The following is a 15,634-nucleotide window of genomic DNA, read 5'->3' on the forward strand; positions in this document are numbered from 1 at the left end:
ACGTATTGCAGTAAAGCGGTGTTAACTGGCATTTGAATACAATCCAGTTGTCTTTTCAGTGCTTGACTATAGATACTGGGGCTTTCTGTGAATCCTTGAGGTGCGCGCGAAAATTTGAAGCTGCGTCCATTTAAACAGAATCCGAAGAGATATTGGCTCTCTGGATCAATAGGCACGCTGAAGAAGGCGTTCTTGAGATCAATTACAGTAAAGAACGTTGCTTCTGAATCAATAGCAGTCAATAGAGATGATATATCGGGGACCACAGGATACTGTGGAATAATGCATTTATTTAATTCTCGAAGATCAATCACCAGCCGATATACTGGCGGTGCATTGGGATCAGTACGTTTAAGAATCGGAATGATGGGTGAATTGCAGATATTGGAGTCGGTCTCGACAACCACTCCTTGGGCAATGAGCTCTTCAATGATTTTCAGTAAAGCCACTACAGCATCGGGTGGTAACTTATATTGTCTGATTCTGGGTAATACAACACCTGCCTTGAGTGTAACACGGTATGGTGTAATGTGCATACATCCTACATCAGTTGGGCCCTTTGCCCACAAGTAATCAGGTACATTTTTCAATCTGACATCAAACTCACGCAGAACGTAATGACCCTTGAAATCCCGCAGAAAGAGTCTAACTCCCTCCGGGGAACAGCAGATTATGGCTCCTAGAGCCTTCAATGTTTTAATTCCTAACAGATTTTCCGGACATGATTTCGTGAGTAACAAGTCTGTAACACGTGATAATGGACCCACAGCCAGGGGGACTGGTTCGGATACTTCATTTACAATAGGCTGTCCTGAAAAACCCAGGGAAACATTCTGTGAGCCTGAGAGGGGTGCCCCTGGAACTTCATCATGACTTATTGTCGTGCGACTTGCCCCTGTGTCAATTAAGAATTTTCTGTCTTTTCCTAATACTTGACTATGTACATAAGGACCTTCTTGATCTACGGGAATCTCAATAAGAGGCAAGCCACCTTCCCTCTCTAGGCTGTTTCATGTATATCGGGAATATTCGGGGTAAGCGGACTGGGCATACTGGTACATCTGTTGTGAAACCTGCTGAGTTGCAGCAATGGGCTGTGGCTGTGGTACTGCTACGGTCTGTGCTGGAGTCGAGGAAGCATGCATAGGCTGTGTATTCTGTGTAGACTGAGGCTGGCTATGGTCTGGTCTAGGCGGATGCGGTCTTTCCTTAGTTTTACCTGTCGCTATGTTATGTTTCAGAACTGGACATTCGTGTACGTAGTGACCTGGCTGCTTGCAGTAGTTACATGTCCCTTTAACGGGAGCTGCAGTCCGAAAGCAGTGAGTTATCTCAATTGATTGTTCAGTCAGTAACAGAGATCCATGTTCTTTCTTCCCTTCATCCCACTGCTGCACTTGACTAGTCTTGGTCGTACCTTTTCTGTGACTGTCGGATGGAACTGTCTGAGCTACTAACATTTTCATCTTTGTGTCTTTCATGCGTTTTTGTTCCTGATCTTGTTCTTCTCTAATTCTGTTCTGGTGATATTGTAACATTTGTAACATCTGTGATGGCGTGTTTGCTTGCCATGTACTCTCGACTTTATACACTCTATTTTTAACTAACGGTAGGGAATTCTCGACTAACTTTGATACAAAAAGATGTGGGTACGACTCGCTGCTTGGCTGGAGGCCACTATTGATAATAAAACATTTCTCGAATCTTGAATAGAAGTCACTAGTATCTTCATCATGTTTCTGTTTACAGGACGAGATTGCATCCCAATCCTCCTTTCTAGTTGTCAATAATCTGGGCAGGACCTGTACTATCAAACCTGGTAATGCTTTAGTTTTGTCCCCAAGGCCTAACCCTGGAACCCGTTTTTTCTCTTCATCTTCTATTTCTGCCCAGGCAATCTTTGTGTCTCCCACCTCCCATTCCTTTTCCTTCAGTTTCTCGAATATACCCGTAGGCAATAATACTTTCAACATTTTCATGATGTCATCATACGTGTAGTCTCCCATCAGTAACATATCTTTGAGCTCTCTATGAAAACCTGCAGGGTCTTTATCATGGCACGGGACTAATTTCTTCATTTCTAACAGTTCTAATTTAGTCAGAGGCGTGTGTACATACACGCCTTTCAAGGTTTTATCCTCACCCATAACAGGGTGCACTTCTCGTAAGGGGTTCTGGCTTTCAATACCACCCCCGCATTGCATATGGTACATTTTCCTTTCTGGAGGTGGGGCGGGAACATATTCAGAACTTACAAAGGTATCATATCTGTGTCGTTGTTCTAGAATTATTTGAATTAATTTGGTACTTAAGCCTCTCCATCTATCCATCAGTAGTGCTTCTAGTGTTTCGTGTAAGGGACCTGGATCGGAATAATGTTTTCTGTATTTGATGAGAAGGTGCTGAATCATGTATACACCTGCTAATTTCTGTTCGTCGGGGGAGAGGTTCAGAAATGTCTGTGCTACGGTATCATCATTATATATGTCTGCATTTTCGGCCCATGATACAGCTGATCGGGCTAGTTCTTGTTCATCCATAGAATTGAGTACGTGGTACCCAACTCGGTCTCGGAGCCTTTTATCAGTTTCCTGGAACTGATGCTCAGCAGAATTCGGATTTGTTAAGGCAGAGAAGAAAACTCTCTTGCTCTCTGGACGGATACCTTTCTTAAGGTAAGTTCCCTTACCTACATATGCTATAGTTCCTACATTTCTTTCGTGTTCTTCAGATTCTTCTTCCTCCTCGGAGGAAGCCTTTTCTTTCTCTTTCTGGTGTACTGCTATCACTGCTTTTCTAATTTTCTTGTACATAGAGTCTATGCAATTTTGTCTGTCATGTTTTCCATCAGCTATATTTTGACCCCACTTGTTCAATGCGTCTAATTCACTCTGATCTGTTCCGGGCCTGTCTCGTTCTCTTATTAGGCAATTTATGAAAAATCGTAGTATCAGTGCTTGTATGGCAACTTTCTGTTTCTCCATGGCATCCTTAATACTGTCAGGGTCTTTCCCTGTCTGAACAAACTCATATATTCTATCTAGACGATCCTTAAATCCTGCATAGCATAACAAGCTATCCGTAGCAGACCTTAACCGTAATGATGCCAATATCATTAAATCGTCCTTTCCGGGTACTGGATCGTATCTGCAAACCGACATGTTTTCTTTTAATGCGTCAAGACGGGATGAATTAGAGGAGTGGGGAGACCTGTACGTGAGAGGACTCTGCATATCTCTGAGATTGAATCTGTGAGTTGGTGGCGGGGTCTGAGGACCCGCGGTCGCACCTCCTGAAGCGGAAGCTTGTGCATTACCTCCCTGCGGAGTCTGTATCTGGACTGGAATTTGTCGTTTAGGTGGATCAGGTAAACGTGATTTCGGCAGGTCTGTTTTGAGTACGGGAAGTGGCGGGGCTGGCGGAACATGACCTGGGGGCGGAGTGCCACCCCCGTCCCTGTCAGTAGGCAGGGCACGAACAGGCAGATTGGTGTAAGCTGGTGCTACATCTTCTAGGTAGGAATTTAGGAATATGTCTTTAGTAGTCTTATGCATTACTTTAGTTGGAACTAATGGTGACGGCAGATTTTTCGGTATCTCTGAAATGGCGTCAGGTGTACCCTCGGCCAAAAGATACATGTTGTTCACTTGGCTATTTCGGATGCGATCTATTTGTTCTGATTTTACTCGTATTCCTTCGATAACTAATTCATTTTCCTGGGCCTTTTCTGATTCTTTAAGTCTGTCTTCTCTACGGAGTGCTCTTTCAGCACGTTTATGTGATTCCTTACGCCAAAATTCTATGGCGTCTTTCTGAGATTGTCTGGCTTTCTTTTTTCGTAATGCTTCCTCTACCTTAATGATGCACTCGGCATCCCATGTTCCGTTAACTGGCCATCGGTATCTTTCCTCTAGGTGCTTGGTATAATCGGTCCATAACTCTAGATACAATATGGCGTCTATGCCATGTTTGTTATACATGAAATTACCTGGAGTGTCCCTAGGGGGGATAGGGATTTCTTCCTCTAACATCCCTTTCCTAGTTCCTATCTGCTTTAACTTGTTGAAAAACGGCATTGTGCCTACTTGATACTGAAATGCTCGATCCTGAATACTTAATTCTGGATTTTAACTAGTTATACAAGAAAACACAATAATGCACAAGGAAAACAATCACATTCATACCACGACATTAATCACAAAAACATTTAAAAACATAGATGACTACCCCACTATACTAGATGTACTGCTCAACAGTACAGATACACTGTGGTAACAGTGCAAAAATGCGGAAATTCGGAATACTAGATATACTGCTAAACAGTACAGATACACTGCCTAAAAACAGTGCAGACCGGACTTGCGTACCCAAACCCATCTAGATACGACCCAGCAATGGTACTCACCGGGAAGCACGGAAAACAGAAGGCCTCGGAAAACTCGACTGGACTCGACTCGGGACTTCGGAAAACTTCGGGAAACTTCGGAAAACTTCGGAAAACTTCGAAAACCTGGTGGGCCTCTTGACACCTCGGACCTTGCTTCTTTCGGCTGGGCTCTGGTCGGGATCCTCCGCACTCCTCACCGCCTCGTCTGGGTACTGATCGCAGTCTTCGTCACCTCCGTGGGTCAGAGGGAGATGCAGGAAATCCTGCCGATACGCGTATGTTTCCGGCTAACTGACGGCAGGGGACACAGATTGCAACGCACCAACCGGCGCGTGAGGTGGGGGAGGGGTCCCTGTTCGGGCGCCAAAATGACGTAAATAATTAATTTACTCTTAATTTCTATGCAGGTAAGTACTTAATCAATAATAACTCAATCGGAAATAAAAGAAAACAGAGTCCGTGGTGTGAGAGTTCTAAGGGGTTTTATTCCTCGAAAGGAATGGTCTTGACCAAGATATCGTGTTCTGACCACCACACAGGGTGTCAGAAGGGATAGATGAGCGCGCCACATTTTATTAACAGTACATAGCTTATATACTTATTTCATACCATAGGTTACAGTGCAAGAGGCGTAACAGCTGAGAGAAGACAAGATAACAATATACACGTGGTGCATGTGCGTAATCAAGAGGCGTGAACTAGAGGTGTAGTCTGGAAACGTCACTGATAGGTGTCACAAAGGGGTGGCACTAACAGAAAATGTGGCAATGTCAGCAGAAATCGGAAGCTTGGATGCGCGCGCAGCTGGATGACGCGTAATTGGAGGGGTGCAGGGGACTTGACATTTACACTGACGGAAAGAGACAGAAGTCTGGCATGTCAGATCAACTTGTGCTTCTATCATATCTGATATCTGGTGTTTAGGAACTAAGCTATCTGGGCAGAAAGGTCTCTAGAGCAGAAGCTATTCTATACTTGCTGTGAGTGCGTGTATAAGCGCCTGAGTGTCTGTATGAGAAGCGTGGGGGCATGGGGCCATCCATGGAAGCATGGCAACGGAGCTATGAATTACTTGCATAGAGACAGGTCGGCCCTTTAGCCCTGTAGCTGAGGAAGGATGTTTACTGGAGCTGGCAGGCTGGAATGTATTTTCGGGGAGGAAAACAGATAACTCGAAGGTTATAGTCAATCTTGGCAGGCAGCAGGCTGAGCCGAGCACGGAGGGCCGCGCTAGAAGTAAGTCAGAGTTCACGGGTACGGGGGCTGCCTGGGCAGAGATTTCTCGGAGTCGGAAGCCAGAAAAGAGGCTCGGTGGCAGAGATTCAGGGCCTACTTTCAGCCAGGCTGAAAAACGTAGGAGTACACTACAAAAAGACGTTGGCATAGCATACTTAGAAACGGACCATTCAACCCATTCATGGTGGGTCTGAAAGAGGACATGTTAACGTTGGACGCAAATGTATTTGTGTCTTCATAGCTGGTACAGGAGGGAAGTTACATGCACTTTAACTCGTACATGGAGTCGGTGGGGTACGCGCTAGGGAACATAACTTGACCATAAAATTTATATTACCTGATAAAGTCATCAGAGTGTAAAAGGACAAGGGCTTTCGTGCTCCTCAAAGATCTAGTACATCCTGCTTTTTTGAGTTTGTCAGAAAGGTACGAGGGGGTGTTTTGGTGAAGGGCTTTGTGAGTGATACACGCAATCTTGTAGGTAAATCTGCCATCGATTGGGAGCCATTTGAGATTTTTGAGGACCGGGGAGATGTGATCATAACTCTTACAGTCGGAGATAAGCCTGGCCGCCAGGTTGAGAACAGATTTCATCGGGGCAAGATGGACTTTGGGGGTGCCAGCAAGGGTGGTGTTGTCATAGTCCATTCGGGAGAGGACAAGTGATTGTACAATGGTTTTAAAGTCGTCAATTGGAATAAAGGGTTTAATTTTTTTCAGGTGAAGTAGAGTGAAGAGGGCACCTTTAGCCTCGTTTTTAAGATGGGGCAGATAAGATTGAGATTCTGATCGACGCTAATGCCGAGGGATTTGACAGAGTTGGAAGTGGTGAGAGGGCAATTAAGTGCTTTGATATCAGCAATCCAGTGTTGGATAGGCAGAGAGTTGTTTTTGGGAGCAAAAAGGATGATTTCAATTTTTGAGATTTAGTTTGAAGTGGTTAAGATGGAACCAGGCTTGAATTTTGGTCAAGGCATGATTGAGATGTAAGATGTTGTTGTGTGATTTGATCTTGTAATGTAGTTGCGTGTCATCAGCATACAGGTGGTAACTGATTTTAGCTTGTTAGAGAATAGTTGTGAGGGGTTCCATGAAGAGGTTGAAAAGAGTAGGAGAGATGATAGAGCCTTGTGGGACACCCAATGAGACAGGTTGTGGTTTGGAGAGGCAACCATTCAGTTTAATTTGTTGGGTTCTATTATGGAGATAGGAGGTAAACCACTTGAGGACATTGCCATTGAAACCAAAGTGGTCTTTGAGAGTTTTAAGTAGGGTGAAATGATTAACAGTATCAGAGGCCGTTGAGAGGTCAAGGAGGATGAGGAGGGAGGATTCGCCTCTATTCAGAGAGCGGTGAATGTAATCAGTAATGTTGAGCATCTCAGTTTCCGTGCTGCATCCCTTTCTAAAACCTGATTGGAAAACGTCAAGGAGATTGAATGTGTCGATGTGGTTATCCAATTGTGACAGGACACATTTTTCAAGGGCTTTGGAAAGGAAGGGAAGGTTTGAGATTGGGCGTAAATTGCTTAAGTCATTAGGGTCCGCTGCAGTGTTTTTGAGGATAGGGGTGATTTGACCTAGTTGGAGGGAAGCAGGAGCATTACCAGTAACTAGGGAGGAGTTGATCATGTTGGTCCATAGAGGGGCAATGATGTGCTTAAGTTCCTGAACCAAGTGAGCGGGAAGAGGATCTTTGGTATGTGAGGAAGGTTTGAGTTTGGAGATGATGTTGAGAACATCATATTCAGAGATTAGGCAAAATTCACTCCAAGAAGCATTGTTTTTTGGCTGGATGTCAATTGAATTGGTGTCATACTGGGGGAGAGAGAGGAGGGTTTGAGGGGGGGATGAGGGGAGGGAAGTGGGCAGAGGTACAATTGGAATGCTAGGGGGGAGGTGTTGGCTGAGGGGAGGTGGGGTATATGGGGGGTGGGGTATGAGGGGGGTGGGGTATGAGGGGGGTGTTGGGTAAGTGGGGGGGGTGGAGAAAGATAGTTCAATCTTGTTGACTTTGTTAGAGAAGAAATTAGCAATTTCTTCACATCTATCTACAGTAGCTAATAGTTTTGGAGGGCCAGAGGCGGTTTGTTTTTTGACAATAGTAAACAGTTCTCTGGGACGGTTTCATGCCTGGTCAAGTTGAGAACGAAGGAAGGAGGCTTCTTCACTAAAGATGTGCTTTTTGTTGATGGCTCTGGCATTTCTGAGGAGTATCAAGTTAGAAGAGGAAGGTTGATTCCTCCAGGTACGTTCAGACTGCCTGAGGGCACGTCTTTCGTTATGTAGGTCAGAGAGGTCAGAGTTGAACCAGGATTTGGGTGGGATGTTTTTTTCTGGTTTAAGTTGGGGCAATTTGGTCAAGGGCTTCGTGGATAGAATTGTTGTAATGATCAGTTAGGTCGGTGGTGCTATGGGAGAGAGGGGGGAGTAACAGTCTAGATTTAATTGTAGATTCCAGCTCGCCAGGAGGAATGAGGTGAAGATTTCGGGTTTGTTTCATTTGTAAGCTGCAGCTTGGGGGTTGGACGAGTAATAAAGCTGTTCATGGTGAAGAGGATAAGGTGGAGGTCGTCAGACCAGTCAAAAGGAATGATCTTGGAGAGGGAGGCCAGATCTTTGCTAGAGATAATGGCATCAAGGGTGGCACCCTTAGAGTGAGTAGGAGATTGGCAGAGTTGAGTCAAGTCACTAATGTCCATGGTCTCTTTAAGAAGTTTAACTGCAGGGTCTTCGATTTTATTCCAATGAATAATATAGTCCCCTAGAACGAGATTCCTGGAGTTGGAGAGCGACGCTTGGAAGATTAGGTCAGATAGCTCCTCGGCAAAGGGGGTTGGATTACCGGGGGGTGGTAAATGGTATGTAGGCGACTAGTAGGGGAACCAGGAGTGATCAGATCGGCGCAGTGGTATTCGAAGGTGACTGGGTCTTGGAGATGGACCTGCGCACGTTTTAGTTTGTCTTTAAAGATTATGGCAAGGCCTCCTCCAACTTGATCAATTCTATCTTTCTTAAGGATGGAATATCCTGAAGGGGTGAGCATATCTAGGATAGAGGTCGAGTGGGGGGTTGAACCATGTTTCCGTTAAGAAAGCAATGTTGATACTTTCGCTGAGAATGGTTTCAGCTATTTCTGTAGCGTGGCATGAGGCAGATCTGCAGGTAATCAGCATGCAGCTGAGGGGTAAGATGTTGGTGTATAAAGTAGTGGGACATAGGGGGATAGACGTTAGTTGTTGTGGGGGCCTAGGTGACGGAGGGAATAGAGGGTACCTGATCGTTCCCAAAAGAACTGGGATGGCAGAGTGAGCGGGGGTGGGGATCACAAGAGGGGTAGGGGGTGGGAGGGTATTAAGGGGATCAGTGGGGTCATGGGGGTCACGTGGGGTTGGATGGCTAGGGAAGGAGGAGGGCTGAGTGGGCTGGGATCATCAATCAAGGGAGAGTCCGGGGAGGTCATGGACATGTTAATTCCCAAGGACTCTGGGCAGAACATATGATGAGGGGGGGGGGAGGTTGACGTAGCGGTGTATGGGGGGAAGACATTGATAAGTTCAAGAGGGTCAGGTGAGGGCTGGTTGTTCTGATGGAGGGGTGGACTGAGCGGAATGTTAGTGTTAGGAACTTTAGAAGGAGAGGTGATTGAGGGGGAAATGAGAGACGCTTTGAAAGCTGGCGCATTGAGATTATGAGGGGACAGTGGGGTGGGTGAGATCCGGAGAGTAGTTCCTGGAGAGGAGAGACATCATTTCTGAAGGAGGCGAGTTCTAAGACAAGGGTCGAGAGGTGTAGTTCAACATTAAGGAGTGATTGAGTAAGAAGTGCAGAATTCATTAGTATTGTGTACTAATAAGGCGGACACTTGTCACCAAAGGGTTATCCCATCACTAGACATCATACAAGCCTAAAATGGATATAAGCAGGTCTTTAATTTTTTTCTGCAGGAGCAACAAATCTGTCACAGCACATAGATTCTGGAGAAGCTTGTTTCAGTGAGTGGAAGTCAAAAAATTAAGGAACGTCAACCCATTCTAGATTCCTTAATTCTTCTGCAAAATATTAGAGCCTGATTAGCTGACCGAAGGTTCCGTATGGGTTTTTGGATGTTGACGCTGTTCTGCAGCATTGTTGGACCATTCCCATAAAGTGCTCTGCGCCTATGGCACATTAACTTGAAAATAGCTCTTTTTACAAACCTTAACTTGGTTGAGACAGGCTGAAGCTGAACTCCTGTTACTTTTATTACAAACGAGTGTTGCTGCAGCATTCTAGATGGTCTAGAGCTGTGTGAAGGAGTACTCTGCCATGCCCACTTACACCACAGTTCCATAATCCAACCTGCTAACAATTAAGGCTTGGACAATGTTCCCTCTCCAATCTCATGGAATCCATCGGAATAGTTTCTAAAGGATACGTAACAGCCCACAACAAATCCCCCTACCATAGTTACTTGTTCTTGCAAGAAAAAGGTATCCCAAACTGGTAACCCCAGATTTTTAACCACTTTCTTAGGTTTTCGTGCAGGCCTAATTGTTTTGGCCACTACAAGTCACTCCAAAAATTGTCAGCACCTCCAAACAGCAAACTTTCTGTTTTTGCGGCATTCAGTTTGAAGCATTCATTTTGCTGCCATCCTGCTACCTCAGAGAGCCAATCAGGCAAATTATCTTTTATCTCACCATACTTTTCATCAATACAAATAGTCAGCTGGTTTATTGGGGTCTCCTCGGTGTATATTGCTCGAGAGAAAATTGGCTCAAATGAATTTTGTAGTTGAGGTGTTACTGCAAAGCCTGGTTAGTTTCTGTTTTTCTTAATGTATTTTGTCATGTGTATTTAATTCACTTTAGTGTAATAATAACTGGGTTGGTTAAAAGCTAGTATTTCAGTTGTGAACAATATATTGTACACTGACTGTAAAGCAGGAAGTTTATTCGTTTTTGGGCTCTCATTTACTGAATGGCACATGATTCTGATCAACCTCTTACAGCAAGAAACATTTCTAGGAATTTGCTATTCACTCCCAACTTTTTATCAGTTATTTCTCTATGACTGTTACTTCCTGACGTAGGTATTTTTAAAGCAAGAGTTTATCCTTATCCCTGAGAACATGTACTACAAATGATATTCAGCAACTCTTCATAAAAATGTTTACTATAAGTAATCACATTCTTATCTTCACCACGTCCTGGGCAGGTTGAAATCTTCTGCGTTGATTTTTGCATGTGACTACAAGATACACATTTTGACATTTATTATCATTTATCAAATGTGTGGATTGTCAATAGGAATCAGTCCGTAGTAGTGGGTGCATTGTCATTACCAATGTAATGATTAGAAAAGGCACTAGAGCAGTTTACAGACCGTAACATTACAAACATGCATCTTAAAAACTTGTATCTCCTTCTCCTTGATTGATACTTAGGTGCGCTATAGCAAGGCAGACGTGTTAATCAGAAATGTTTTGAGTAAACATAACTCCTTTCTAAATGTCCTGTTACCACACAGCTTCTTGGAGGCCTGAAGTTATCCATAAATAGATTTATCCATGAATGCAAACAGGAAATCCCCACACGTTGCACCCAGGATCCTCATACCAGATTAAAGGAGTAATTCTCTTTTGATCAACTGGTTGTAAACAGTTATTTTTGTGTTTCCTCTTAAACAACTCCGTCCTCCGCAAACATGATTGCCCTTATTGAACCAGAATGCACTTGACAATAGTTGTTTCTCAACCTCCTCCAGAACCAGTTTCAAATTTCTGAACCAGAAGTAGCGTGTTATGCCTTCATATATTGCGGTTTAATGAATGAAAATATCTGCCATAATATTTGCTTTTTCATTATCTCTTATACAAAAGCCAGTGCAAAGAATTTAGTTTTTGAGATGTGTATCAAGGAATACTTTTCAGGAATGAAAAGGGGGAAACATTTACACCGCTTGAGTGATTTGCTTGTCTTGAATGTCGCATTCTGGTATTGTCTACCATTTAATTTCCATTTTTTTTTTTTTTTTTTTAGTATTTGCATGATCATTGTTCGAACACATACATTGAGAAGCTGGAATCACAAGACAATGAAGAGGATCATTATGACAAGTTAACTTTTGTTTAAAGTGAGACATCGATTCAAATGTGTACAGCTGCAGAAGAATGACGCTCTGTTTACAAAAAGTCGTCCTGCTCCGATGAAAATATGTTGGTGCTTGAAGTTATTGCTAAAATCAAGCAACTGTGCTTGGTTTCTGCGTCTTCCTTGCGACCAAAGTCACTGCTTCAACAAGAGCAGACATCTGAACAGCTCAAAGACGGCTTGTTATGCTGCAGTATCATACAATACAGTGCCCTTGCTGGTGTGGTACTTGTAGATACGCCCTGACTGGTGTGAAGAGAGAGGATGTACAGGATGCAGCTGCTAGTAAAACAGGAGACAATAAATGGAAGCCCATTGTGTTGGCAGGATGGGCTTGTGGGTTTAACTACTTCTCTACAATGGCCACAAACACTGATTAAAATATCTCTGTGGGTTGAGATATGTACGTAACCTGAAGTTTGAATCTTAGTGGGTTGACTCAGAGTTTTTTCATTCTGAAATAATCAACTGAGTAGCATTGAGATGGGTAAAAATGAGTTTATGGGTTTAGAAGTTTAACGTTTGTATTGCTATACATGGGCACAATTGGTTTCATCCCTACATCCATGGATCTATCCACTCTGCTTGTGTATTTGAAGATTTGTTGAGTAGGCAGAAGCCAGAGGCACGTAGCCTCACTGCAACAATGGGCTTTCCTTTCCTTCGGAGCCTGAAAAAACCCAAGACTTTGCAATGGAAAGTTGCTGTTGAGTCAGAGGACACATATGTAATGCAAGCGTTGATCACCAGCCACTCCCCACATTCCTAGCAATCTGTTTATATGATCTAAATGAGAACTTACTAATTAATTTTTTCTATCACGAGTTGAGTTAAACTGTTATCCCAGTAATGTTGAAAAAAAATAGAGTAGCCATATTTCACACAACATGTATGGAAGGTACAAGTTCACTTTAGCATCGAGAAGCTCGGAGATTTTCGTATGGACTGTACATGTGATAAGAATCTGTTAGCAGTAGTAAGAAGGCCCCTTGAACTTGCACTTCAGAAGTTAGTATAATTGCACAAAGATCAACCGCTGTTTAAGAGGTCAGTGGGATCGCAAAAACCAATGCTTTCCTTTTTACTTCAGGAATTGTTTTCAGGTATGACTAATATCAACATCAACTAGACTACAGAGGTCAGCAGAGAAACTCCTAGCAACAAAACAAAATTACTTTAGCTTTAAGATCCAGGAGGCCATGCTACCTGCTACATTTATTAAGTGGAAACAGTGGGATTTTTCTGAGCTTTGTGATTGTCATTTGTGTGCAACATTGTCAAATGTTGAACCAGGGTTAGTGCAATTTTGTGAAAGTAAAATTGTTTCAACCTTGTGTTTACAAAAAACAATATATATATCAACCCAGAGAACATAGTTTTAACGGGCACAATTCTTTCAGCTGGGGTCAGTTGTTTATTTGGAAAAAAAACTGGAATTTTCTGGATATACAGAAGAGGAGGGAAGTCATGTTTTGCTGTTTGTCTCGTGTGGCCACTCCCTCAAGCATGTACATTTCCACACCTTGCTGTGGTTAACAGGAAAAGGCTGACAGATTTCATTCTGCTTTCCTTTAAATGGCAGACTTTTTCAGCCAAACCCATAGGTACATCTTCAATTACACAATCGGAAGCAAAACCTGTCCCCATTGGAACGGAAAATGCTAGCGGTTCGTTAGTATTGACAATTGTGTATGTATAGCCGCCAAGTTTCCCAGGTCCATGCATGATTATTTTGACCAGTTCTGTTTTGTTTTCGTACATTTTGGGATTTAGTCTTATTTAACCAAGAATAAAACCCAGAACTACAAGTCCCACAAATCTAAGAAAATCCAGGACTGGACTAACTAGTCGCACATGGACCTGAGAAACTTGGTAGCTATGTGAATGGTACACCATTCTTTTTTATTTATGTGCTCTTGCTGGTTTTACCACGTTTGTTTGTTTTTTTGCTTAATTTATTGAAGGAATGTGTAACTGTTAATACATTTTTGCATCTTAATTTAAAACCTTTAGTAGCACAGGGTCTCGTGTAGATGAACTGCTGTGTCAGGTTGTAGGATTGTATTTTTCTTTGATATATTTTCTAAACACTAGTCCACCTTAAATATCTGTTTAATATGTTGGGCAAATGTCAGTTGCACTTTCCCAGAGGTAGGGTCTTTTTGTTATTTGTCATTTACTTTGATTTGTGTATTAAAAAGGTACATGTTTTATGTTTCTCAACTTCATCCAGGCGCGTTTTTGAGAAAGTCTGCCATACATGTGTTAGGCCATGATACATGTGTTCATCTCCACCTTCGTCTATTTTTGTATTCCATTTTTGATGTACAAATGGTAAAGAGGCATGTGTAAGTTCAAATGGTTAGACACTCACAAGGGGATAAATAGTACACAATTTGTGTAATTGTGGATCCTAATTTATGTCTAGCTAGTTGCACAAGTGTCACTGCAGAGATCTGCTCGCCGCAGTGAGCACCCACAGTGGGACCCACAAACTGTTCTAAGCCAAAGTATACTCAGTGCTCTATTCCGCCTTGTGAACTTCAGGGTCACTCATTATCAATGTAATTAATTAATGCCTTAAATTGAAACCGAACGGGGCATTAGCTTTCCGATACGTGAGGAACCATTGGAAACCGAACAATCGAAGGTAATAGTCTAAGGTGGGCCGCGCCTTGACCAAAGGAATCACTGGCTACCACAGAAGCCAGGTTAGTATCAGAGTATTTGACTTGCACATGGGGCGGTGTTGTGCCAGATTTTCAAGATCACATTCACTGTATATTAGTTCCATTCATATTAAGTGTATTAAATTGAACATCTATGGGTGGCCTCAAAATCTGAAATGGATCCTGCGGTGGAATGTAAGGAATGAGCAAAGAATGGCTTCAGCCTGCACAGTTTTCAATACTCCGCGATTTACCATTGTAAAAGATGACTACCTTGCGGACCGTTATCTCAATATGTAGACTTAAAAGCACCAGCTCTGAAGCCTATTTTTTTCACCCGTTACTTGTTTTAAGCAGTATAATGACCTGACATCAAATGGGTACTTCAGTCAAATATGTTTTTGTGTACCAGGGTCTAGCTTGGTTAACAGCATTCCCAATGGCTGGGGTTTTGTAGCTTAAAAAAGAAAATTTGCAGACCCTCATATGCTTTTAAAGGTCCCCCAAGTGTCACAAACACAAAACCACATGTTTTGTTTGGTGTTTACACTGCTCCGATTGACTTCAGCTACTCCACCTTAGATTCGCAAGTCGTTAGTGATGGCCGATATAGGTTTATAAATATTTGATGCATATTTATTTGGAAATGTTTATCAACATCTTTGGTTGTTTATTTTAATTAGTGCCATAAAACAGACTTGTTGAATTAATATTTGCTTGATGTAACTGATGATTTGATTGTGTTAAAATGTTGTCATTTTACAAGCTGTTAAAAATTGCCTTTTAACATTTTTTATCAGGCTTTTCGTGTGATTTTTTATTTTTTATTTTATTTTTTATTTCTCAAACAATGTCTAGACAACATTAAATTTATTTTTACATGATTGGATGTTCTAATTTTTATGTGGCAGATTTCCAGTATTCAGACTTGGTTTCCCTGTAGCATAATGTGTTTACAATCTCAAATGTACATATATTTATTTATGCATCCTACAGCTCAGGTAACAGAAGTGCAGCACATCGGTTCCGTACGACTTATAGAGTCTGCTTACAAGTTAATCAGTTGCTAGTTCTGTCATGGATTGAAATTTCGAGTTCTTAGGTATTTAACGCATCTGATAATTGTTGGATGTATTAAATAAAATTCACCATCCTTCGTCAAGCTTGCTGAACTTTAACAAAGGAAAACCCTACTGTATTTACAGTAA

At 42.5% G+C, this 15,634-nt stretch overlaps 1 protein-coding gene across 2 annotated transcripts in view; it reads left to right on the top strand.

Moving 5' to 3' along the window:
- LOC147698754 (interferon alpha/beta receptor 1a-like) overlaps positions 1-15,310 on the top strand; it is a 119,043-nt gene extending 103,733 nt beyond the window's left edge. For both annotated transcript variants that reach the window (XM_086935326.1, XM_086935327.1), the window contains exon 7: positions 11,647-15,310. In XM_086935326.1, coding sequence (XP_086791452.1) covers positions 11,647-11,739 — 93 coding nt within the window. In that variant the 3' untranslated portion in view covers positions 11,740-15,310. The remainder of the gene's footprint in view (positions 1-11,646) is intronic.
- Positions 15,311-15,634: the final 324 nt, after the last annotated feature.

This window comes from Lissotriton vulgaris, chromosome 8 (genome assembly GCF_964263255.1).
Source record: "Lissotriton vulgaris chromosome 8, aLisVul1.2, whole genome shotgun sequence".
Lineage (NCBI taxonomy): Eukaryota > Metazoa > Chordata > Amphibia > Caudata > Salamandridae > Lissotriton > Lissotriton vulgaris.